The 27843-nt window shown below is 42.7% G+C and overlaps 1 protein-coding gene across 2 annotated transcripts in view; it reads right to left on the bottom strand.

Moving 5' to 3' along the window:
- NUP93 (nucleoporin 93) overlaps nucleotides 1–24895 on the bottom strand; it is a 102698-nt gene extending 77803 nt beyond the window's left edge. The window contains exons 1-3 of one of the 2 annotated variants that reach the window (XM_060130521.1): nucleotides 24808–24878; nucleotides 18535–18704; nucleotides 10471–10663 (exon numbers count right to left, since the gene is read on the bottom strand). In XM_060130521.1, the coding sequence (XP_059986504.1) occupies nucleotides 10471–10649 (179 nt within the window). In that variant the 5' untranslated portion in view covers nucleotides 10650–10663; nucleotides 18535–18704; nucleotides 24808–24878. Of the gene's footprint in view, nucleotides 1–10470; nucleotides 10664–18534; nucleotides 18705–24807 lie in introns of both variants that reach the window. The other variant, XR_009537006.1, reaches the window with a different exon arrangement.
- Nucleotides 24896–27843: the final 2948 nt, after the last annotated feature.

Raw genomic sequence — 27843 nt, 5'->3', positions numbered from 1 at the left:
TAGTATATTCACAGAGTTGTACAATCATCGCCACAATCTATTTTAGAATATTTTCATCACCCCTCCCTGCCAAAATTTCCCCCACTCCATAAGCAGTCATGGGAATGTATCAATAAAATGCTCATGTCTCCACAAATCTCCCCCTAACCACTAATTTATTTTCTGTCTCTATAAATTTGCCTACTCTGGACATTTTCTATAAATGGAATCATACAATATGTGGTCTTCCATGACTGGTTTCTCTCACTGAGAATAACGTTTTCAAGGTTCATCCATGTTGTAGTATGTATCAGTACTTCATTTCTTTTTATTACTGAATAGTACTCCATCATAGGGATATGCTATATTTTATATTAATGAACATATCATCATTTGAAGGACATTTGGGTTGTTTCCACTTTTTGGTTATTATAAAAAATGCTGCCATGAACATTCATGTGTAAGTTTTTGAGTGAACTATGTTTTCATTTCTCTTGGGTATACACCTCGGAGTGGAACTGCTAGATTATATATTGACTCCCTGTTTAACCTTCTGAAGAACTGCCAGACTATTTTCCAAAGCAGCTACACTATTTTACATTCCCATGAGCAATGTACAAGGGTTCTAATTTTTTCCACACTCTTGCCAATACCTGTTACTACCTTTTTGATTATAGCCATTTTAGCCAACTCCTTTTTAAACTATTATAGAAAAAATCTTAATATGAAATTAAAATAATAAACCCTGTACCTATCACCCAGCTTCAAAAACTAGCATGTCGTAGCAAACTCTATTTTCACCTACATCCCTACCTACTTTCCTCTCTCTACCACCCAGATTATTTCGAAGTAAATCCAAAATATTCTCTTAATTATTTCATAACATTAAAATGTGTTTGTTTGAATGGAATACAAGTTCTCTACCTGCAAATAATTGATATGCCTCCAAATGTCTTTTAATCTTTGAGTTGTCCCTCCATCTCATTTTTTTTTTTCTTACAATTTCTTTGTTGGAGACTCTAGATTATTTGTTCCATAAAGCAGTGCTACTCAAACTTGAAATGTGCATGTGAATCACCTGGGAAGCTTGTTAATACGCATATTCTGTTTCAGCAGGTCTGGGATAGGGCCTGAGGGTCTCCATTTCTAAAAAGCTCACAGCTGATGCTTATGCTGTTGATCTATAGACCAGACTCAAAGTAGCAAGGATGTAGTTTCCCACATAACAGGTTTTACTGATTGCATCCCCATGATGTAATTTAACATGTTCCTCCTGCCTCTCCTATCCAATTTCCTGTAAATTGAAAGTAAGTGCTAATGGTTTGATCAGATTCAGGTGGCATTTTTTTGGTTCAATTACTTCAGACTTTTATCAAGAGGTATGTAATATCTGATTACCTCTTTTTGGAATGTTACCAGACACTGATGATCATTGCTTAGATGCATTAATTCCTTAGAGGTTGCAAAATGGTGGTATTCTGTCTCTATTAGCTGGAATATTTCCCCTCAGAGATACTCTTCATCAACTACATGGTTACTCTGAATAATGAGTTGATTCTCTAGCATTCTCCAAAGGTGACTGATGAGTTTTGTGTCATTATGAACTCATGAATTTAAACATATTTGATGTATTTCAATCCACTGCAGTTATTATCCTTATCATGCTCAAAATCATCTCATCTTTGGCCAGTAGAAGCCTTTTCAAGTTGGTTTCTCAGTTCTTTTGACATGACTCAAGTTGACCTACATAACTTCCTTGCCATCTGGTATGACAAGACAAGTTCATCTTGCCCCAGACCTGGAATTGGTCAACTCTCCAAAGAGCCCCAGTTACTTTTCATTAAGAAATGGATTTTTAGAGACTACTATCTGGGCACTAAGATGTGCTCATTGCTACACTGTTTCTAAGCCTTTCAGTAGGCAGAGCTAGAAATAGAGTTTTTACTTTTGTTTCAGTTTCCTTAAGATAAATTACATCATGAGTTCATACTGACACTTCCAATTCAAAATTAAAAACGTAAAGTTTGGGGTTAACCTCATAGATTTTCTATCTGTATCTCCTTTCTCTCATACCCAAAGTCCTAGTTCTCAGCATCACCACCTTAACTACTTATTTGCTTTATCCTCCTACACTATACACACAATAGTCTCAAAACAGCAGTATCAATCCCTCTACCAACGATATCATTATTGAAGACCGATTAAGATATTACTTGGAAATGTTCCTCTCTGAATGATTATGTCACCAACTGAATGAGCATTTATTTTCCTTCTTTAGGAATTCCTTTTTTGAAATTTAGTTTTGTTTTATAATTACACAAAATATTTATACAATTCCAAAGTCAAATCTATAAAAAAGTCCATCTTCACCTTATTTTTTCCCTTTTCCTATAGGTAACCCTTTGTTTCTTTACACCATTTATATTAATCACAACTTTTTTGTGTGTGTGTGGTACGCAAGCCTCTCACTGTTGTGGCCTCTCCCGTTGCAGAGCACAGGCTCTGGACGCGCAGGCTCAGCAGCCATGGCTCACGGGCCCAGCCGCTCCGCGGCCTGTGGGATCCTCCTGGACTGGGGCACAAACCCGCGTCCCCTGCGTCAGCAGGCAGACTCTCAACCACTGCGCCACCAGGGAAGCCCTAATCACACCTTTTAATTTCCTGTATTTGTTGCTTTGACATCTGGGGCCTTGCTGGCACTGGAGAGACTGCCTCTCCCAGAGTTAGCTAATTCCTAGAGGCCTGTAAGCACATATAAGAACATATGCACACTAATCAATCCAGAGCCCATACCTCAACCACCTCCTTCAATGGGTCACTATCCCCTGCTCTAATCATCTCAGGGTGAGGTACCAGACAACTTTACCCTAGAGCCCACTGAGGCTATTCAAACTAACCAATCCTAAGCCTTTACCCTAGAGCCCACTGAGGCTATTCAAACTAGCCAATCCTAAGCCTGCTCACTCTGCCTTCCCAGAGAAACCTCAGTAAAGGCTCTCGTCCAGGTTTTCCCCTTGCTTCCTCTGCCCCCTGACTGACCTCAGTGCTCCCTCAGTGGCCCTGCATGGCATGCCCTGCCTCCTGTTTCCAGAGAAATGTGAGTAGAGGGCTTCCCTGGTGGCGCAGTGGTTAAGAATCAGCCTGCCAATGCAGGAGACACGGGTTCGAGCCCTGGTACGGGAAGATCCCACATGCCGCGGAGCAACTAAGCCCGTGCACCACAACTACTGAGCCTGCGCTCTAGAGCCCGAGCTCTGCAATAAGAGTAGCCACAGCAATGAGAAGCATGTGCACCACAACGAAGAGTAGCCCCCGCTTGCATCAGCTAGAGGAAGCCCGCACACAGCCATGAAGACCCAATGCAGCCAAAAAAAGAAAAAAAAGAAATGTGAGTAGAAACTTCTTCCTTCATGACAGTCATGTCATATCCATGTTTGCATGTCTTACCATACCTGATTATAGTAAATCTCAGCTATTTTTAAACACCTTCCTTCTTTTTTTATTAGCAGTTAGGTATATGTTTGTGTTACGTACTTTTTAAAAACAGCTTTATTGAGCTATAATTCACATACTATACAATCGCCCACTTAAAATGTATAATTCATAGATACATTTATAAATGAATCACTTTGTTGTACACCTGAAACTAACACAACATTGTTAATCAACTATACTCCAATATAAAATAAAAATTAAAAAGAATTTTAAAAAATGGCAGAATGTTGATATGATAGGTGATGGGTACCTGGGAGTTTATTATACTGTTTTCTCTACTATTGTGTATGTTTTAATATTTCCATAATAAAAGTGTTAAAAGTAAGTGCAATAAGAGGGGAAAAAAGAATCTCAAAAAAAAAAAGTATAATTCAGTGGGTTTTAGTATAGCCACAGATTTGTGCAACCACCACTACAATCGATTTTAGAATATTTTCATCACCCAGAAAAGAAACCACCCTACCCACCAGCAGTCACTCCCTATGTCCCCTAATCTACCCACTCCCTTGGCAACCTCTAATCTACTTTCTGTTTCTACAGATTTGCCTATTCTGGACATTTTCTATAAATGGAACTATACAATATGTAGTCTTTTGTGACTGGCTTCTTTCACTTAGCATAATGTTTTCAAGGTTCATCCATGTTGGAGCATGTATTAGTAGTTCATTCTTCTTTATTGCCAAATAGTATTCCATTATATGGATATGCCACTTTTATTTATCAATTCATCAGCTGTTAGACATTTCGATTGTTTCTACTTTTTGGTGATTATGAGTAATGCTGCTATGAACGCTCATGTACAGGTTTTTGTGTGGACAACCGTTTTCATTCCTCCTGGGTATAAACCTGGGAGTGGAACTGCTCAGTCATATGTTAACTCTATATTTAACCTTTTGAGAAACTGCTGGATGTTTTCCAAAGTGGCTGCACCACTTTACATTCCTACTGACAGTTTACGAGGGTTTCAATATTTTCCACATTCTCACCAACATTTGTTATTATCCGTCTTTTTTGATTACAGTCATCCTAGTGGGGGTGAAGTGGTATCTTATTGCGGTTTTGATTTGCATTTCCCTGATGGTTAGTGATGTTGAGCATATTTTCATTTGCTTATTGGACATTAATATACTTCCTTTGGAGAAATGCCTATTCAGATCTTTTGCTCATTTTAAAATTGGGTTGTCTTTTGGTCCAGCCACTAAGTAAAACAATATGGAGGCTTCTCAAAAAACTAAAAATAGAACTACTATATAATCCAGCAATTCCACTCCAGGGTATGTACTTGGCAAAAATGAAAACACTAAACCAAAAAGATACATGCATCCAATGTTCACAGCAGCACTATTTACAATAGCCAAGATATGAAAACAACCCAAGTGCCCATCCACAGATGATAAAGAAGATGTGATACACACATATGGTGGACTGTTACTCAGCCATAAAAAAGAATGAGGGACTTCCCTGGTGGCGCAGTGGTTAAGAATCCACCTGCCAATGCAGGGGACACAGGTTTGATCCCTGGTCCAGGAAGATCCCACATGCCACAGAGCAACTAAGCCCATGCGCCGCAACTACTGAGCCTGAGCTCTAGAGCCCACACGCCACAACTACTGAGCCCACACGCCACAACTACTGAAGCCCGCATGCCCTAGAGCCCACACGCCACAACTACTGAAGCCCGTGTGCCTAGAGCTCGTGCTCCACAATAAGAGAAGCCACCAAAATTAGAAGCCCACGCACTGCAACGAAGAGTAGCACCCGCTCACAACAGGTAGAGAAAGCCCGTGCAGCAACGAAGACCCAATGCAGCCAAAAACAAAAAACAAACAAAAAAGAATGAAAATCTGCCATTTGCAGCAATGTGGATGGGCTGAGAGAACATTACGCTTAATGAAATAAGTCAGACAGAGTCTGATACTGTATGATATCACTTACATGTGGAATCTAAAAAATAATGCAAACCAACGTATACGCAAAACAGAAACAGACTCACAGATATAGAAAACAAACTAATGGTTACCGAAAGGGGGAGGGGCAAATTAGGGGTATGGGATTAAGAGATACAAACTACTATATATAAAATAGATAAGCAACGAGGATATATTGTATAGCACAGGGAATTATTATATCCATTATCTTATGACAACTTTTAACGAACTATAATCTGTAAAAATATTGGATCACAATGCTGTACACCTGAAACTAATATAATATTGTAAATCAACTATACTTCAAAATAAATTGGGTTGTCTTTTTATTATTGAGTTGTAAGAGTTTTAATATGTTCTGGGTATAAGCCCCTTATTCAACATATATTGTAATATGCAAATATTTTCTCCCCATTCTGTGGGTTGTTTTCTCTCCTGATAGTGTCCTTTAAAGCACAAAAGTTTTTTAATTTTGATGAAGTTCAGTTTATCTATTTTTGATTCTGTCACTTATGCTTTTGGTTTCACATCCAAGAAGGTCAGAAGATTTACACCTACTTTTAAGAGTTTTAAAGCTTTAAAGACAAATACCATATGATTTCACTTATACGTAGAATCTAAAAACCAAATCAAATGAACAAACATAACAAAACAGACTCATAGATTCAAAGAACAAACAGGTGGTTGCCAGAGGGGAGGGAGGTGGGGGGAATGAGTGAAATAGGTGAGGGAGATTAAGAGGTACAAACTTCTAATTACGAAATAAATGAGTCACTGGAATGAAATGCACAGCATGGGGAATATAGTCAATAATATTGTAATAAAGTTGTACGGTGACAGATGGTAACTAGACTTATTGTGGTGACCATTTTGTAATGTACAGAAATATCGAGTCACTATGCTGTGCACCTGAAACTAACATAGTGTTGAAGGTCAATTATACTCAACTAACAAAAAAAAAAAAAAAAGGAATTGTTTCGGTCATTCTAGGTTCCTTGAATTTCCATATGAATTTTAGGATCAATTTACAAATTGCTGCAAAAAAGCCAGCTGGGATTTTGATACGAATTGCATGTAATCTATAGATCAATTTGGGGAGTGCTACCATCTTAATAATATAAAGTCTTCCAATCCATGAATATGGACTTTCTTTCACCTGCTTTCTTAAATAAATGATAAAGTACTATACCCTTTCCTCTACCTTGCATGTTTATTTTACTTAACGATATGGCCTGGAGTCGCTCCATCCATGGCAGTGTATATTCTCGTTCCTTTGTGCTACTGAAAAGCTATGCACATGTACCAATATTCAACCAGTCCCATATTGATGGATGTCAGAGTTGTTTCCAACTTGTGCTATTACAAATAATGCTGCAAATAACCTTGTGCACACATCTTTTCGTACTTTTGCCAGTGTATCTTTGGGAGAGATTCCCTGGAAGCGGGACTGCTGGGTCAAGAGTAAATGCACTAGCTATTGCCAAATTCTGTGCCACAGGCACTCTATCTCCACCAGAGATACATGAGAACGTATCCAGTGCCTAGTGATTTTAAGGCATACCAGGACTGGGAACCTTGGCATTTAAAAATTAACTATTAGAATTATGAGAAGAGAAAGGTCATCCAAGTGGCTGGTGCCTGGAGGAACTGTGGGCCTGTGCAGTGCATATGCAGAAGTCCTGATGGGGGAGGCAGGGAATCTAGGGTAGGGATGGTTTTACAAATAAAGGTTGTACCAGAAACTTTCAGCTTCTAAGGGTGGAAAAATCCAAAGGTTCCCTGCCCCCAACCTGCCCCAATTTTTGTACGCCAGGCAGCTTCTCTTGAGCACAGAGCCAGAGAGGCTGGAGTCAAACAGTCCAGTCCCAGGAGAACAGAAGGACAAAAGCTGTTCTCAGTCAGTATACATGGGGAGCAGAAAAAAAGTCAAGAAGCTTGAGTTAGTCCCACCAGTCACTTACTGACTGAAAATCCTGGGTGCATCACTTTTCCAAGCTTCCTTTTTCTCCTGCTAACATGTGAAGGAAAACCCTGCCCCTCTCACCCCTCAGGCTTGTGAAGACCAGTCAAGAGAGCACCTATTATAAGCCTATGGGAACTGAAAGTGCCTTACAAACGTGAGGGATTCTCACTGCCCAAGCTGGATTTGAGTTCTGGTGTGACCGACCACTTGCTATCTGACTCTCCTCAATTATAAAACAGAGACAGTAACACTTATTTCACAGGGTTATTTTAAGAGGAAAGTATAAAATGCATGTAAAGTACTTGGCACAATGTCTGACAAACAGTAAGTGCTTTAAAAGGTAAGTTAGTACGAGCATAGTAAAGTTATAATCTGCTGTTTAACTTAGGGCAAATAAATGTTTATACATGCTTTGCTTGAACATGAAGAAAAGTGTAAAAGAATAAGTAAATTAATAACACTGATTACCTTGGAGGGTAAAGTTAGGGAGAGAGAATGATTGCTGCATTTTTCTTTGTACACCTCTAGGTTGTTTGGCTTCTGAGCTGAATGGAAAAATCCAATGAGGCATCTCCAATGAGAAAAAGGGGGGATGCAATTGACGATGTGTACCCAGGGAGGGCTTCACAGCTAGTGATAATATTCCATGTCTTAACTGTGACATGTGCACAGGAGTATTCATTCATTTTCCTATTATTTACACCAGGAGTCAGCAAACTTATTCTGTAAAAGGCAGACAGTTAAGTGCCTCAGGCTTTGCCGGCCATACAGTCTCTGTCATCACTACTCAACTCTGCTACTGTAGCACAAAAGCAGCATAGACAATACATAAACAAGTAAGTGCGCCTGTGTTCCAATAAAACTTTAACAGGCAGCAGGTTGGATTTGGCTCCTGGGTCTTAGTCGGCCAACCCCTGATTTATACCTTTATATATGTTATACATATGCTTCTTTATGTGTGAAGGTATTTTACAATTTAAGAATATCACACATGCAAAAAAGCCAGCAAATCTGTTCCCTAAAATGAAAAATCCAACAAAGTCTATTTAAACAAATGAATTTCAACACAGAACAATTCACTCTTAGGTCTACAAGCTAATCTTAAATAAAATCTTGAAGCCAGAAATTTTTTTCAAAATTTATTTCGTGTAAGAAAATTTTCCCTACTCACTTCTCTCCTCTGCCCTCATCCTGTACTGAAATATTCACATCACACTTTATGTCTCTGCCTATCAAGGAGATGGAAAAATACAGTCATCAGCCCTTTGGTTTCTTTCTGAGCACCTGCCCCACCCTATACCCATTCTTTCAATGTTCCAACTTCCTCCTCCCTAAAATGATGAATTTAAGGTAGAAAGATATGAGGAAGAATGGAAATTTACAAGAAAGAGAGCATGACTGATAATTGTTCCCAAGAAAACATTTTCCCTTTTTGCTCTTAATAGGCTGTAAAGCTAATGCAATTAAATTATAACTATAGCAACTCAGCTGGCATCACAGTCCTTTCGCTCCAGCAGCATCCTTTCACACAAGCAAAAGCCTGCACGCTAAAGACCCGGGGTAACTGCAGGCAACCAGCAGCAGCAGCAGTAGGAGCCTGCACGGAGGGCAAGTTAGCAGAAATGTCTAAAGGCTGGATGGGGTGCTGAGGAAAAGTGTAGTGGAGCAGTTGGCTGCATTTAGCTACAAGGCTGGATAGTGAAAAACCCCTGCCAGGGTTCCCCTGATTTGCCTTTACCAATACCAACAGAACACAAACTAACTAGTATTTTAATAAATAAAATTCTGGGGAGGCCTACATAAGAATTTCTACAACATCCTTACTGACTCAGCAGAGCAGCCAAAACATTCAGCTCTCAAGATTAGTTGGGAAAAAAAAAAATGTAGCCCTTATACTCACCCCCTGTGACATTTACTATGTATCCAAAACAATGTCCCCACCTTAACACCAGCACTTAGGTCTTATCAAGTTTAAGGAATGAAGACTGAGCAGATGACTGACGATTTCCCATACAGTATTTCCCACAGAGAATCTCAGCCACTTTCCAGACCCAGCAAGGTCACCAGTAACAGCACCTCTGCATCCTCCCATGACCCTTCCATCAGGGTTAAAGGAGCATACACTCTGGAGTCAACCTCACTGGGTTTGAATCCTGACTCACTACTCACCAGCTGTGTGATCTGAGAGAGTTACTTGCCCTTTCTGAGCCTTAGCTGCTCATCTGTAATACAGGGACCACAGTCCTACTATTTGTTGTGAGGATTAAGCAAAATCTTACTGATGCAGAGTAAGTAACCAGTAAATCACATTTCTTATGGAAAGAGGCGAGATTTTTTTCCTGCCTCACCAAATAATAAGCTTCTTGAGGGCAAGGACCATGTCTAATTCATGGTTGTAGTCCCAGAGACAGCCCAGGCCTGGCACAGTGGGGATCCCAAACACATGTCTGTGGAATCAACAACCCAAAGCATGTTGTGAGGCAGCAGCAGCCACTGGCCAGTCAACCTGCACTTTTCTCCTGCTGCACTCTCTTGAGGCTCACCCACTTTCCTCTTCTACAATCAACTGGCAGCCACTGCATTTCCAAGGCCTTTTAGAAGCAGCCTCTGGGGTCGCTGACAGTAAGCAGACAGGATCACTCCTCACTTGGATGGCTTCTCATCACTAACTGCTCATCAGTTTCTTCCAAGTACTCTTAAAAACTCTGCTCATCACTGGGCCCTCTCTGGCTTGGAGGGTAACATTTATCTGTGTGACCCACATTTACCAATATACTACGTGAGCCATTTATCACCAACAGTCAGTGAACCCAAGCAGGAACGACTGGGACGGTTTCTGTATGACAAAGCCCTTCGCCCTTTCTCACCCTCATCATCTCTGCCTGTGATAGGGACTCGCAGCTTGGTCAGGCAGACAGGCTGGAAAACCCAGGAGGCAGGGAGACAAAGCAAGGCTGCTGACCTGTTTATAAAACCTCTCTTGAATTCCTGAGACTCTGGCTTGTATCTGTCTTTTACAGACTACATCCAAATTCAAGGCAGGAAAGAAGCAGATCCTGCCCCCGAGCCACCCAGCACCAGTGCTGCCTCCCCACCAGTACTCACGCCTTGACATCTGCTGTCTCCTGGGATGTGCGTGTGAGGGTACGGGAACGCAGGCGCTCGCCTGCCTGCTGGATCTCCTGTAGGTTCCGTTCCACATGGGGAAGCTCTGAGATGCCCTCGGTCTCAGCGGCAAGCTGTTCAGCTTGCTGAAGGAGCTCACCAAACCCCTCAGTATCCATTGGAGATGCAGATCCTAGGTGGGGGAGAAAAAGGAAGAGACCCAAATCAAGAGGAAAGATAGGCTTCAAACACTGCCTGAACCTGTCACAAGCTTAACAAACACTAGGACTTTTTGTAAACAGACAAGGAGACAGCTCGTCAACAAGCAGGATTTGTTCCTGAACATAGCCCAAGAACAACAGTCCTGACAGAGAAAATGAGTCAGACTGAGAAGAAATAGATCATTTCTGTCCATACTGACAGCCCCAAGATTGATTTCTGCCACCAGAACAAACGCAAAGATATTAAAGCACAGATCAGGATTCCTGCCTCACTTCAGACTCAAAGCCGACAAGGCAACAGAAGCCATGGTGGCAACCTCTGGGAGGCGTAAAGAACCCTCACTCAAACTTCCTCTCCCTCCACCTGTCTTAGACAGAAAAACACCTCCACCCGCAGACGGCTAGCAATTTATATGGCCATCTCATCTCATATGATTCCCAAAGAACCCCATGAGGACCCTGAGAAGACAGAGAAGAAACTCCAGTCCACAGAGCTCAGTTCTGTGCCTAGAATACTCTCTGCTGCAATGAGGCTGAACTGAAACCAGAAGAACACAGGTCTTCTGACTAATCCCATTAGTCTCCTTCGCTAACATAAAAGCCAGTCTTTTTAAATTCATGTCCAAGTCTCCATTCACTCATTCTTCAGCTTTATCTCTGAGAGCAGAGATCCATGTCTGCTTATTATATATGACATTCAGAATATGACTTAATATACCTACTACTTTTAGAGATACTGTTGCAACTAACAATTATATTAATTTAAGTAGCAGCTGGTTTCTAGACCATGAATATTAGCAAGATCACCTGTTTCTCCAACAACTGAGAAAAGCTCTGTGAACAATGTTGATATTTAATGCATATATGATATTTAATGCATTTATGAATCTTCTATATACTGTACCATCCTTGTATAAGGTTCACAACTAAGAGAAGGAGTTTTGAACTCCTACCACTATTTAAGTCAACAGAAGATAAATAGTATCAACATCATTTTAAAAAATTACATTGCTAAAAGGTTAACAAAATTATTATTTATTAAAAAAAGAACAATATTCTTTAAATAGTAGCTCTTGATTATATTTTTCCCCTTTGTTTTAAACCCATGGCTTCTATTGTACTTTAGAAATCCCTGTGGTCTAGAATTGTAGTTACAATGTTAATGTAATATATAATTATATCTCAGCTATGAAGCTCAGGTTAATGTTAAAAGAGCATGGTTTCCACCATAAATCCACAGCAGCAGAATAAGGACTTTTAAAAATGAACATTAAAGGACATTAACTTTAAAGGCAAGGGCACAAGGTTAAAACAAAAATAGCTCAGCTGGAGTAAACATGAAGATATTTTGGTATTCTTTATGAAGTGCCAAGCTGACTTAAATCTTTAGACAAAAAGTCATATACACTACAACTCTTTACCTAAAGTTTCTAGATAATCATTGTCATTTTTTTTTTTTTTTTAACTAATAGAATCAAGCTGTAACTGGCCACCTCTACCTGTGAGAAAATGTGGATCACAGATTGAGAAGGTATTCTCAGGGACAGAAGAAGAAAGAAGCAGAGAGTATAATTAAACGATGGCTCCTGCTTAATGGAGATATGTTTTTCCTCAGAAACCTATAGGGCCAGTGATGTTCTATGAACTACCAGAAACATGGTCACTCACCAGAAAGAGGAAAAAAAAAGAAATATGCTGCCTCTTACCACCACACTTTTTTTTTTTTTTTTTTTTTGCGGTACATGGGCCTCTCACTGTTGTGGACTCTCCCATTGCGGAGCACAGGCTCCAGACGCACAGGCTAAGCGGCCATGGCTCAGGGGCCCAGCCGCTCCACGGCATGTGGGACCTTCCCGGACCGGGGCACGAACCCGCATCCCCTGCATCAGCAGGTGGACTCTCAACCACTGCGCCACCAGGGAAGCCCTCCCCACACTTTTTTTTTTTACTCTAAGATAAAAATAATTTGTCTAACAGAGCCAAGGAGAAGGAAATACTTTTTTTCCTTCATAAGGAAAATTCTGGAACTCCCTGAATAAAACAAAACTTTTTTATGTTCAAAAAAAGAAGAAAAATAAAGGAAAAAAATATATCTATCATTTCACGTAACATTTCCATGTCAGACAAATTCAGACAAAGGAAATGCTCAACTTCTCAAATGACTTGCCCATACAAAGATTTAAAGTGATGGATCTGAGGGTAATAAATGCAAAATAAAAGTCATGATTTACTTTAATATGGTCCAATAAATATGATTTTTAAAAGTTAACTAAATAGAATTATTTTGACCATAGTAAAATAAAGGCTGAATCTCTAAACAACATCCTAAACTTAATATGCCCCAAACTGAGCTTTAACCTTTCATCTACAAAACCTGCTCCTTGGCCTGCTCCAGTCAGTTGCTTGGGCCAAAATCCTTAAGGGCCTCCCTGACTCACATCCCACATTCAAATAGGCCAACAAAGCCTTTCAAATCTACCGTCAAAATGCACCCAGAATCTACCTCTTCCCACCACATTCCCCCACCCAAGTCACTCTCACCTCTTCCTGGCTTCCCGGTTTCAGCCCTTGTCTCCTACAGTGTCTTCTCAATCCAGCGATCAGTGATCCTTTGAAAGTCTGATCACATCCATCCTCTGTTTAAACTTCTTGTACAGAGTGAAGTCCTACAGAAGCAAGCCATCTCTTCTTACCTCCTAGACTCATCTCCAGTCCTGTCCCGCTTCCTTTCCTGGGCTCCAGCCACCCTGGGGCCTCCTTGCTGGTCCCCCAGTGGGTCAAGCACATTCCTGCCATAGAGGCTTTCTTTGTACTCCTTACTTCCTCTACCTGGAACGCACTTCTCCCAGATATGCTCATGGCTGATTCCCTATCTCTCTCAGCTAAACTGTCAGCTTGCCTCTGATGCCGACCTATAACAAAATATTTACGAGTGCAACCTGCAACCACCCTCAGCACTCCCCCCCACCCCCAGCTAGAATGTAAACTGCACAAGGATAGGGTTTTTTGCCTGTTTTGTTCACTGAGGTACCCCAGGTTCTTAGAACAGTGCCTGGCACATAGTAGGTTCTCATCTGTTGAATGAATGGGAGTTTTATTCTTCCGTTTGTGGAGACTGTTCTTCTTGAAGGCTTCCTACACACTCTTGCCAAATCAGCACCCACTGGCAAGCAGAGACCAAAGCAAAAACATTCCCTTCCGACTACCAACTGATACTTAACATTTCTGAGGCTGCACAGCATAAGGCAGAGACAGTATAAATGGCATGAATTCAGATCACACTTGGTCCAGACTAGTGCTTTCCCTCTAAATACCCAGACAAAAACCCAGTGATATTTTAGAAGAAACAGCCCAGTTTTCAGGTGAACAAATTCCAAACTAAAAGAACAAATATACATACAGGAAGAACTGTGCTATATAAGTTTAGAGTAGAAAATAAGCTTGTTCCATGTCTGTCTGAGAGAAGAGAGAAATGTATATGATACCATATTTGGGAAAAACTGGATCTGTCCTGCATTATAACTCAACCAGTGGAAACTGATTTACAAAAAAGTTATCAAAGTTTCCAAATGTATACTTTGATGTAGTCATCATCTCATTAAAATTTTTAAACATATGGTTAATTTTACACATTTAAAGATGATTTTTAACCCTTCTGCAAAATAAATATCAATTTAGCCACAAAATATAGGGGTTAAACAAACTGAATACCAATTTTGACCCAAGATACTGAAAACTGATCATGAAAATAACCTCACTAGCTTTGTCCAATAGTGAGAACCAGAATGATTAGCCGGAGCGGAGGTGAGAGGGTGAAGTCCAAGCTCTGTGTTGGGAAAAAAATCTGGCCAAGACACACGCAGAGACTGGATGCCAGCTGCACCCCTGGGGAGCTATGGAGGAGGGAGCCAGGAAGAAGCCACACTGAGAACCCACAGAAGTGGGATGTGGAACAGTCAATGCAGCAAAACTGGGGCTGGACCGGAAAAGGCCAGCAAGGACAGACAGCACTAAGACTCCTCTCTGTCAGCATGACTCTGAGCCTGATTGTTGAGTGGCCTCTGGAAACACCGAAAGGTGCTTCAGAGAGCATGGCAGGGTACGAGGGCCCTGAGCAACAAACTGCTCTCCGTGCCTCTTGGCAGAAGTCCTACTGAGCCTCCACAGACCTCCTCAAACACCCGGGTAAGCCTTAAAATGAAGGGCAAACTTATCACTGCTGTTAGAAGGCAAGACTGGTTATCCTTTGGTGGGGGGGTGGGGGGGTGGGGGGGAACAGGAGGAGGCAGAAAGGAGGCTTCTGGGGGGCTGGTAACTTTGTTTTTTTATTCTGGGTGCTGCTTAATAGTGTGTTCATTTTGAGAACATTCACTGAGATAGACTCGTGATTTATGTACTTTTCTGACTGACAATACAATTGCACTTCAATAAAAAGTACCCCATCAAAATGAAGGACAATGACCCACTGTTTTTCAGAGGTTGCAGACACCCTGCTATATTAGAAATGGTGGGACTTCCCTGGCGGTCCAGTGGTTAAGACTGTGCTTCCAATGCAGGGGGTGCAGGTTCGATCCCTGGTCTGGGAACTAAGATCCCACATGCTCCACGGTATAGCCAAAAAAATTTTTAAAATTAAAAATAAATAATAGGGCTTCCCTGGTGGCGCAGTGGTTGACAGTCTGCCTGCCAATGCAGGGCACACGGGTTCGAGCCCTGGTCTGGGAGGATCCCACATGCCACGGAGCAACTGGGCCCGTGAGCCACAACTACTGAACCTGTGCGTCTGGAGCCTGTGCTCCGCAACGAGAGGCCACGATAGTGAGAGGCCTGCGCGCCGCGATTAAGAGTGGCCCCTGCTCACCGCAACTGGAGAAAGTCCTCCCACAGAAACGAAGACCCAACACAGCCAAAAATAAATAAATAAATTTTAAATATATATAAATAATAATAATAAATAAACAGAAATGGCGAATGCTCTTAGTGGGAAGTTCCCAAGATCCAGACCTCTTCACCACACCTAGAGGATGATGAGAAATTAACTAGGGGAAAAAATTAAAGCCACGGCTTTAGAGAGACAGCTCTCACCTAGAGCTAAAACCAAGGACTGGGCAGACTTCCATTTCTTCAAATTAGTCAGCACTCACCTGTCATTCACTGTCCAAAAAAATGTCCCTTCCAGGCACATAAACATTCTTAACAAAGAGAAAAAAAAAAATCTCCAAATGGCATATAGGATGAAATGAACTTAAAAAAAGGGCAGAGCAAAAATGCATCAAATAATTTTGGTTCACTTGCTATTAACATGTGTCTTAATTATGAAAAATATGGTCATTTCCACATTCCCAATATAACCATGTTAAATATTTAATCAAGCCAAAAAAGAGTAGTGTAGTATAATAAGAAATATATCTGGTCTTTGTCCCCAAGTTCCTGGCACACAGCTTCTAAAACCCTTGGAATGTCCTGAAGTTCTGAGTCTTTTGTAACTCACAAGGAACCCCTTTTAAGCACACCTGAATGTATGCAATTGAGGTAAATTGGAAAGGCTAAGCTAGGTGGCCTCACGATGGGGCTGGTCACCAGAAAGACCAAGTGATTAGAGAGTTGGAACTTTCAGCCTCACCCACCAACCTCTGGGAAGGGGAAGCAAGGGCTGCAGATTAAGCTCTATAAAAACTCTTGGGGGCTTCCCTGGTGGCGCAGTGGTTGAGAATCTGCCTGCCAATGCAGGGGACACGGGTTCGAGCCCTGGTCTGGGAAGACCCCACATGCCGCGGAGCAACTAGGCCCGTGAGCCACAACTACTGAGTCTGCGCGTCTCGAGCTTGTGCTCCGCAACAAGAGAGGCTGCAACAGTGAGAGACCTGCACACTGAAATGAAGAGTGGCCCCCGCTCACCGCAACTAGAGGAAGCCCTCTCACAGAAACGAAGACCCAACACAGCCATAAATAAATAAATAAATAAATAAAATTTTTAAAAAATTGGATCATATATTCACCTTTCTCTTAAAAAAAAAAAAACTCTTGAACAATGAGATTTGTTGAGTTTCTCAGTTGGTGAATGCATCCACACGCTGCGAGAATGGTGCACCCCGGTCCACAAAGACAGAAGCACCTGTGCTAAGGACTCTTCCGGACCCCGTCCTATGTACCTCTTTACCTGGCCATTCATCCTTCATAATAAATCAGTTGATTTACCTCGGGGATAAAACCCAAATAATTTCCTCATCTCTAAAGAGGAGATGATAATGCTTACCTCCTTCAAGGGGTTGATGATACACAGAAAGTATTATTAACTCTCCTGATTTATATCACTGTAAAATGCTATTTTAGCTTTTTCCCAAAGTTGCCAACTTGGCAACACTTTGTCAATTATAAATGTCTCTGCTTCAAAAAAATCTTCTAGCAAATATATGATACTAAATTATGACATTTAATCACAGCTTCATATCATTCAGTAAGAACTTCTGGGAGACACCTGCAATTTTTAAATGTACAATTTTTACATTCCCCACTATCAAATATGGTTTTAATTATAAACACAAATTTCCACAATGAAGGTGTGATTCAAAAGAAATTTAGCATTGAATTTCAAGTGGAAATCTTGCCCTCAAACTTATTATTAATTAGACTGCAACAGGATTAAAACACAAGAACAGTGTTCAATGTCCAACACCAAGATTAATGAGGAAAGCCTCACAGGAGGTGTCAAAAGCTGAAGACTGGTTCTGCTCTCCTCTCTTCTTCTGAATACACAAACTATGGTTAAATGACAGCATCATTCTACTTTGTACTATATCTGTCAGCTGTCAATTACAACAACCAAAAGAAAATTACATCCTAACAGATACTATTGTTTCAGATGCCTCTAGAAGACAAAAACAATGATTAACAACAACAAAAAAAGTGCTGTTGGCTTAACTCTTCATAGTCCTGTGAAACTAAGTAAAAGAGTTAGACCTAATCATTATTCAGAAGGTAGACTTCTGGAGAAAACAAAGAACTACTTTTGCAAATATGTTCCTATAAAAGGGTTTCATCTTCAAGGAATTCATGGAAAAGACTCTGACAAGTACAGGTTTCTGGTAACTGACTATACTGCTGAACTGAATGAAAAAGCATTTTCAGAACTCTAATGGAAAACTCATGAATTCATAAAAGTGCTAACAAAAGATCAAGATGAAAAAAAAATTAATTACATGGGACTGAGTGAACTGATGAGGATGATTATAATTTTTGTGACTTTCTGTTTGAATAAAAAAATAAAAAATCCCACAAGGACTCAGAGGCGAAAAATATACAAATCAATTTTTACTGAAAAATAAAGGAGCTGTTACAGTGGAGGATTACTGGACTGAATGTCAATATTATGACATAGTATGAGTGTGTTTCGTGTTTGGTAAATGCAGTCATTATTGCTTTTGTTGTGGTCATCCATTTACAATGCTTGGTGTCAGTTTATTTATCTCTTGTAAAAATAAAATACTGTGTGTGTGTGTGAAAAAAAATTTTCTTAATAGCTCTTCTCTATTTTAAGTAATAGATTTATTTGTAAACATGTTGTAAATAAACGCTATTGGTTGAAAAAATAAAATAAATAAATAAAATAAATCTAAAAAAAACACAAAAAAACAAAGAATTAAAATAAATTACCCTAGACAGAAGAGAAATTAAAGACCTGAGTGATTCAGTACAAGTATGGGCCTGGATGACTCAGTGTTTGCAGTAAGGAGTGTGTAGTATCAGCTTTCTTGATACATAACACTTGTATTATTTCATCTTCAATGAGCAAAGAGAAGCAATCTGGCATCACACAGAAACATAAAGTAACCACACAGCCTACCTTCTGACAAATTCTTGGAGTAGAACTGTGCACCCCTTCCTGGCTTTGCCCCGCATCATCTCTCTGACCCTGGGACCGGCCCTTCCTCATCTCTGGATCCCAGTTTCACCACCGGTGAGAGGAAGGGGTTGGCTCAGGTGATTTCTAAGGTCCTGCCCGCCGTGAAGAATCTACAGACGTGGGATATTTTAATTCAAACTCACTTAATGAATGTGTCCTTGGAAGGAGCAGCCCCATTTTAGCGGTGATGAAAAGTATCTGTATAAAGAACCTGAGGAATGATACAGGCCCCATATTACAGCTGGCATAATCGGGGGCAGATCACCAAGTCTACCTCCAAAAGGCTCTGGCTCATCTCTCGAAACCAACGGTTCTCAGCTGGGGGCAGCTTTGCTCCCCAGGGAGCACTGGCAATATATAGAGGCATTTTTGGTTGTCACAACTGAGAGAGAGAGGTGACGTGCTACTGACATCTAGATGGCAGAGGCCAGGGATGCTGCTAAACATCCTATGATGCACAGCACAACCTCCACAACAAAGAATTATTCAGCCTAAAACATCAATTGTGTCAAGGTTGAGAAACCCTGCTGTAAACTAAGGAAGGCTTCTTGTCCTGAAAGCCATGACACCAGCATCACAGGCACCAGGAACCCCGGGAAATATATGCATACATTTTTTAAAAAATATAAGAGAAGCACTATAGTTGTTATCAGATTCTAAAGTCTGAGTCCCCTGCCCCCCCCACCGACCCCAAATAATCTTAAAACACTGTATATACAGAATTATACCATTTGAGTTTTTAATGGTGGTAGTCATTCCCCGGTATACCACACAGCAATGGAAAAGATCAAACTAAAGCTACATGGAACAATAGGGATAAATTTCACAGACATAAGAATGAACTAAAGCACCAGACACCAAAAAAAGACACTGCATGATTCGATTTATATGGATTTTAAGAAGAGAAAAAACTAATCTGTGGTGCTAGAAATCAGAACACTGGTTATCCGGGGGGTTGGTGGGGATGGGGAATGACTGGGAGGAAGCACAACAGAACTTTTCTGGTACTACAGACTGAAATGTGTCCCTCTAAAATTCATATGTTGAAGTCCTAACCCCCAATGTGAAGGCATTTGGAGAAGGGACCTTTGGGAGGTAATTAGGTTTAGATGAGGTCATGAAGAGGGGGCCCTCATGACAGGATCAGTACCCTCCTAAAAAGAGACACCAGAAAATTGCTTCCTCTATCTCCCACCCCTACTCCACACACACATTCACCCAGGAAAGTACATGTGAACACACTTGAGATGGTGGCCACCTATGAGCCAAAAAGAGAGAGGGTCTTCACCAGAACCCAACCATGTGGCACCCTGGTCTTGGACTTCTAGCCTCCAGAACTGTAGAAAAACAAACTTCTGTTGTTTAAGCCACTCAGGTCATGGTGATTTATATGGCAGCTTTCCTTCATTCATTTAACAAATACTTATTGAGCATCTACCACATGCTAGGTACTGTTTGTTCAAAGCAATGGGGATGGAGCTATGGAAAAACCAGACAAAGTTCCCCAGCCTCAGGGAGCTTATGTCTATTAGGAGACAGACAATAAAAATGCATAAACATATAGACACATGATGCCAAGTATTGATAAATGCTATGAGGGAGGTAAAACAGGGAAATGCAGCAGAGTGGATGGTAGGACTGCTTTAGCTGGGGTGTTCTGAGAAGCTTCTTTTAAAAGGAAACCTTTGAGCAGAGACCTGATTGAAGTAAGGGGGTGAGCTATGTAGATATTTGGGGGAAGAATGTTCTTGCCAAGGAAACAAGGCAGAAGTGTAGTTTGCATAGTTGAAGAGCAGGAGGCCACGTGGCTGAAGCACATAATCATGGGGAAGGGTGCTGGGAGAAGGGGTTGGGACAGGGTCAGATCATGTCGGCTTCCCAGCACCAAGGACTCTGGATTTCAGCCTACTTATGACAGGAGCCAGTGAAGGGTTGAGCCTTCTCTAAGGCTCATTCCCACTACTGTGTGGAGAACAGACAGGGGGCTTGAGGGGACAAAGTAAGAACAGGGAGACCAGTCAGGAGGCTACTCCATCACCCAGATGTGATACCTGAGACCTGCGTGGACCAGGGTGATAGTGGTGGAAGAGACAAAAAGTGGGTCTGATTCATGGATACTATATTTTAAGAGTAGATTTAGTGTAGACATGAATTGCTGATGTAGTGTGTGAGAGGAGAAAAGAAGTCAAGGCCAATGCCAAGGTTTTAAGCCTGAGTAACTCAGACCATGAAGGTGCCATTTACTGAAACGAGGGAGACAGGGAAGGGAGTAAGCCTGACATCACAGGGTTGCCGTGAGGATGCATTAGATTATAGAAGTAAAGCCCATGGCAGAGACCTGCGCACAGCCAGAGCTCAGGAAGTGATGGTTGTCCTTTTTTTCCACTGTCATTGGTTCCTTCTAGGATTTAGGTCTCTCCTTCCCTAAAATAATTCCTCATCAGTAGGGGAAACTGGGTGAGGGGTACAGAGAACTCCGTACTATCCTGCATGTGTTCTATAAATCTAAAACAAATCTAAAATAAGAAGTTTATTTTTAAAAACTTCCTCGACCCCGTGTCCTCCTCTGGCTCCCACTCCCTTCATAAAGAGACGGCCATCCCCTGTCACGCGTCATTCATTCATCACCACTGCCATCTAACTTTTGCTTGCCTGCCTCCCATTTCCTGAACTCCCCAGCAGTCACCACTGACCCAACTGCCAAATCCAATGGACTCTTCAATCCTTCCTTTCTCACAGCCTTTGACATCCTAACCACTCCTTCCTTCCTGAAACTCTCTCTTCCCAAGACGTGGAGACTCCACCTTCTCCTGGGTCTCCTCCTCCTCCTCCCTCTCTCAGCCTCCTCTGCTATGCCTCCTTCACCTACCCACCCCTCAAATGCCAAGCTTCTATCCTTGGACCTCCTCTTCTCACACTATATATTTCTCTGGATAACATCCACTTGAACTTCAACTACAATTCCTACCACAGCCATTCATCTCCCAGATGGCTACAGACCTCTCTGAATCCGTTCACATACACATGTGCATCCATGAGAACCACACACACACTCCTAAGCAGGCAGTGCCAGGAGGCTCAAGGCTGCCTTTCCATGGACCTCGGACGCCTATCTGGGCCCAGGCAAGGACACTGACCTATCAAAACAAAGGTGACTTCCGTATCTCTCTGTCCAGCCCAGCTCTCTCCCAGGGTCAATATTTCCAACTGTTCACCTGACATCTACAGCTGGCTGACCAGTGGATGCCTCAAACGACATATTATCCCAAACGCTTCACTTCTCTCCCCTCTTAGCTGCCACTGCCACCACCACCAGCACCACTTCCTCCTCCTGCATTTCCAGTCTCTCTTGATAAAACAATTAGCACCAGTCAATTCAGCCAGAAACCACCTCAGGCTCCCTTTCCTCTCCAAACATCCAATCTCCAGGTCTATCTCCCAAACCTTTCGGAAAGTCGAACCCTCATCTCTTTTGCCCCCACTCTAACCTCACGCTCTTCTCCTGATTACCTCAACAGTCTAAGCCTTCTTGTTCCTCTAACCTACACTCCCCTTGGCTAGAGAGGTCTTTCTGAAACGTTCCCCTGGCTTTATACCCTCAGGAACACCTTCCATCTCCTACAGAAGGAAGTGCTCATGCGTTGACACGGCCAATAGGGGCACCATCCAAAGAATGGGCACTGCCACCCTTACCATCCTCATCTCTTACTGCCTCCCAGCAAAGATACCCTAGCAATTCTCTATTCCTTGGGATGCCTCATGCTGTTTCCTCCCTTCACACACTGGCACATACAGGTGTACACTCTGCTAGAACACAAACATACCCTGGCACATGGGAACTCCTGTGTACCTTGCAAAGTCAGCTGGGACAGTCCTACCTACCTCAAACCCCTCCCACACTATTCTCAACCATCTATTACTGTTCTTCCCTGGCCAGGTGAAGAGTTGTGATGATTTTATTCCCAAGTCTGTTTCTCTCTCTACATGGAGAATTCCTGTAGGGTGAGGTCCACAGACTGCTCAGCTTTGAATTCTCAGCTGCTAAGTTTGGTACAAACTTTAAAAAGTTACCGAATAAAATGTCTGCTGAATTAAAGTGACCTGTTCCCTGAACATACCTCATGTCCTCACCTCCAGGTCTTTGCTCTGACCCCTCCTTCTCCTTGGCATATCTATCTTTCTCTACCTTATTTTCTACCTCAGCCCATCAGGAAGCAGGTTTAGACACTCAAGTTCACCACATCTCTAATGTTCCCACCTCAGGGTATTTGCACTTGCTGTTCCCATTCCAGGAATGCTCTTGCCCGAGATACTCCCCTCTCTGATTTCAAACAGGTCTCTGTTCAGACATCCTTGCCCTCTTTTTAAAAAGGCCCTGCCACTACATGCTACCCCTGCGGGCTTATTGCTGATGATGTGCTCCACAGAAACAGCAGCTCAGTGAGCACAGGCCTATCTCAGTCACCACTGGATCCCCAAGCCTCTAACAGTGTCAGGAACATGGATTTATTTTCTATTTGTTGAGCACCTACTGTGTGCCAGGTCTAGGTGCTGGGGATACATCAGGGAACAAAACAGATAATGTTCTAGAGGGGGAAAACAAACAATACACAGATAAATGAGTAAAATATAAGAACGACTAAAGCAATAAAGGAAGATAGGAAGTGGGGAATGTCTCACTAGGTGACCCTTGAATAAAAACCTGAAAGAAGTGAGGGAGCGAACCATATGAATATTGAATCGCAAGCACAAAGGTCCTGAGGTCGGAGCATGTCTGCCATGTGGAAGGAGAGGGTAGCAGAAAACGAAAGTGGGAAAATAACAGTGGGTCAGATTATGTAAAGCCATATAACTCACTGTAAGGAGTTCATCTTTAAATGAGATGGGGACCCACTGGAGGGTCCTTCTATCTGCTGTGCTGAAAATAGAGGCCAGGGCAGAAGCCAGGAGACCAGGTGGGAGACTATTTCAATAATCCAGGAGAGGTGATGGTGACCTGGCCCAGGATGCCAAGCACTGGATGTGAAGTAAGAAAGAAAGAGAGCAGTTAAGGATGACTCAAAGGTTAACGGTCAGAGCCTTTTACATTACTGAGAAAAAAAAAAAAACAGCAAGAAAAGCAGTCTGGGAAGAGAAGTGGAGGGAACCTTGCTAGCCCTATCTTGAAATGTTCAGGTTGAGTTCCCTACAAATCATCACAGTGGAGATATTAAAGTAGGCAGCTGGATATAGGTCAAGGGAGAGGCCCAGGCTAGAGATATTCATGTGGGATCTGTTAACCTAATAAACAGGTATTAAGAACGATGAGCCTCGAGTGAGATCACCACGAATAAAAAATGAAAATGTCCCAAACACAAATTCACAAAGAAGAATAACTGAAAGAAAGAAGGAAGGATACGATGCCCAAGGGCACCCTCTCACAGCCCCCAAACAGAACAGAAAGGTGACCCTTGCTGAAAAACATTTTGGTCTAAACAAATCATAACCTCTCATCTCTTTTGCCCCCGACAGAGGGGCAAACCTGGACCAGCAACTCTGTCAATGGGTCGTCCAAACTTGGAACAAAGACCCCTGCGGTCGGCCCTGTAATTTTTAAAAAAGAGACCCAATAAATGCAGGCATTGCCTTTGCAGAGGATGGGGTGCTGTGGGCCCAGAGAAAAGTGCGGGCCACCTCCAGGTTCTAATCACTAGCATCTCCCTGCATGGGATGGCGCATTCCGCTGGATGCAGACAGAGGAGATAGGCCAAGGCTCACAGGGTAGTCCCTTTCCCGGGAGGGAAACGCCTCCCGATAGAGTATCCCCGAGGAGCGAGCGAGGGAGCTGACAGGGCGCGGTCAGGAAGATACCAGGCGGAGTGTGGTGGCGGGGAGGGGCACCGATACAGCCAAGGGTGGACTCGCAGGGCAGGGGGGGGCGTGGCGCGCCGGCAGAGCGCTGTAGTGGGACGGGAGGGTCGCCAGGGGGCCGAGGCTCCGCATTCAGAAAGAGAGCAGATAGAAAGCACTCCCGGAGCGCAGCCCGACGCTATAATGGGGGGCGGTTCGACAGGGCGCTGTGTCGCAGGCGTCAGGCGTGCCGGCTGCCATGAGGCGAACGGGAAGTGTGAGCAGCACGGCTCCGAGCACGGGGACCGGGCTCCGCCCAGCCTCTGGACCTTAGGTTCAAGGACCTGCCCCGTGTCGAAAGGACGGAGCCACAAACACCCTTACCTGGCGTTGCAGCCGCGTCAGCCGCTCAGGTCCGGGTTGGAAAACGCGGCGGCCGCGTCTCGCGCCGCTCGCCCGCGCTTCCTGATTGGCCGAGACCGGCCTTCCCAGAAGACCCCGCGCGGCGCGCCGCCAAATGAACTTTATGGAGACCCGAGGAGGAGGACACGGACATGGGCGGGGCTTGGGCGGGGCTTGGGCGGGGCCTTCGACAGAGCTGTCCCTCCCCACACGCACCCAGCCACCGCCCTCACCCCTCCCACGTGGTTAGAGTCGGCTCCTGCCGGAGAAAGCGATCCCACAATTGCCTGCGCGGATTTCTTACCCTTCATTGAACACCATCCGAGTGCCAGGCACTATTCTAGGTACTGGGGGCATAGTGGCAGCCACGGCAGACAAGATCCCTGCCCTAATGGAGTTCTCAAGCTGGTGGGGGAAACAAAATATAATAAATCACCTCCAGTTTGTAAGGAGGGCAATGACGAGAAAAGCAGTGTGATGGGAAAGAGAATGTGGTCAGGGAGGGCCTCTCTGAGGAGGTGCTGGCTGAGCTGAAACATGAATGATGAGAAAGGGTCAGCCTTGCAGAGTCTTGGCTGCAGAACATTCTAAGTAGAGGGAACAAATCTGAAGGCTCCACCGGGAAACAAGCCTGGTGTTTGAAGAATAGAAAGAAGGGGAGTATGACTGCTAGAGGATGATCCAGCTCAGGTGGGATAAGACTCACAGTTGGCTGGGGCCAGACTTTGCAGGTCCTTCAGGCCACAGCAAGAAAGTTGAAGTTATTCCTCATGCAAATGGAAGCCACCGGAGGATCTGAAGCCAAACTGTGACATGAGCTGACTTACCTTTATAGACGATCTCTCTAGCCCTCTGGGTAGAGAAGAGGGAAGCAGAGAGGAGCTGGGAGGCTATTTCTGTGTCCAAGACATAAGGAGAGTGGACCTTTGATTGTCACAGTGCCCATACATGCAACATACATTAGTGCCCACAATATGCCCAAAATGAATGAGACCCAGTCCTTACGATCTGGTGAGGAAGCAGAGTGTATTTCAATGTAATGTGCTAAGTGCGTGACAAAGCTATATAAGGATGCTAAGGGTGTTTAACCCGGTCTGGTGGGTTGAAAGTCAAGGAGGCCTTCTCAGGGGAAGTGACACCTTAACTGAGCCATAAGGATGAATAGGGCTTAGAATGGCAGAGAGAGAGGAGGTTTTTCCTGGCCTAGGGAATGGTGTAAGCAAAGGTAAAGAGGAGAGAAATAGTGCTATTCCAACCCTCACCACACCTTTCCTCTCACTTCTGACAGATTCTCTCCTTGACAGAACTCTAGCCAGGCTCCTCTGAGCCCTGTTCTCTTCTAGGGCCTCAACCTCAGCCTGTAACAACTTGAGCAAAACAACCAACATAGTTTCTAACAGCTCAGGGCCACATCCTTAGGTGACCCTAGCCCCTCTTAAAGTACCTGCCAGAGAAAACTCAAGGCTGCCAAAAGAATTTACCATTTTTTCCAGCCAACACCTGAAGATAGGGTCCCTGTCTCCCAGCCTCTGTGCGAGGGCAGCAGCCTAACTTCAGTGAGCACCAGTTAGCAAATCCAGATGAGTTTCACATGGACTGACACCTCCTTCCCACTTTTGGTAATTTTTCCCTAACTCAGCAGAGCTCAACCCCCTCCCTATTCTCTGATTCTCCCTTTGAAACGCCCAGTCACCTCTGTACAAATCAAAGTTGAGTTCCATTCATGCTGGACTCTGTTCTTTACTGCAATAGAATATTGCTGATTAAAATATGTCCTTACCACTTTAACTAGTGTCCAGCTTCGTTTGTCTTTAACAGCTCACACAAGCATATTGTGGGTTCTGTATAAATGATTGATGCTGATTGACAATATATATGGGTGTGGCCTTTGTCTTAAAGCTATTAAATATAATCAGATCCTGCTGTGGTCAGACAATATCCACAAATATAACAGCATCTTGCATCTGAATAATGTTTTATCCTTTTACCTTGCTTTTTTCTATTATGTAAAGAAGAATTTTTAATATCATAGATAAATACTCATGAAACATTGCCAAACGGAAAATCAGGACGTTTGCCTTTTGGAGCTGAATACTTCCATATTGTAAAACCCAGCAATTCCACTCCTTGATACATGCCCAGGAAAAACTCTTACACATGTGCACCAGGAGATATTTGCAAGAATCTTCACAGCAGCACAGTTCATAACAGGAAAAAACAAAAACAAAAAACAAATGTCCATTAACTAAATAAATAAATTGTGGGTATTATAACAATGGAATATTATTCAGCAGTGAAAATGAGTGTGCTATAGCTACAAACACAACACAGGTGGATCTTGGAAACATAATTTTAAGTGTGAAAAACAAGTAGCAGAAGACTACTAGTATAGTATGAGCTCTACCCTGGCTAGAGTGGCTGGTTCAGGGATGGGCCTATGACTCAACAGAGTCAAAAAAATTCATTCTCAAGATGTTCTGCTCACACAGTTGCTCTCTTTACCACTGGAATTGGAACTGTGAAGGAGTTTTCATAGAAGTCCTCACTCCCTGAAATTAAGCTTTTAGAACTTTAGTTATTAGCCATGAGGGAAGAACCTACCTAGGAATGAAGCCATTACAAAAGAGAACAATGTAGTGATGGAGAGAGAGGCAGAATCCAATGACATTATGTGAGCTTCTAGATCAAACTAAAGCTAACCCTACCCCTGGAATGTTCTGTTGCATGAGAAAAAAAAATTCACTTTCATTTGGGTTTTCTGTCACTTATAATCAAAATAATCCTGAAGGATGCAAGATTACTTGAACCCTTGCAGCAGCTCATCTAACATGCTTGTTACAAAGTCAGCAGGCCAGAATTCAGTAAGCTTTTCCCAACTGAATGTGGTTGTCCCTCACATGCTATGTAAGGAGGTGCTTTCAACAATGTTAAGAAGAATGTTTTCACCATCATGTTACATTTTGTTCTATACATTTAAAAAATAACATTAAACAAAAAAAATATTAAACAGCTCCATTT

The sequence above is a fragment of the Lagenorhynchus albirostris genome, chromosome 19 (assembly GCF_949774975.1).
Source record: "Lagenorhynchus albirostris chromosome 19, mLagAlb1.1, whole genome shotgun sequence".
Lineage (NCBI taxonomy): Eukaryota > Metazoa > Chordata > Mammalia > Artiodactyla > Delphinidae > Lagenorhynchus > Lagenorhynchus albirostris.
This window is presented reverse-complemented; position numbering and strand designations above follow the sequence as displayed.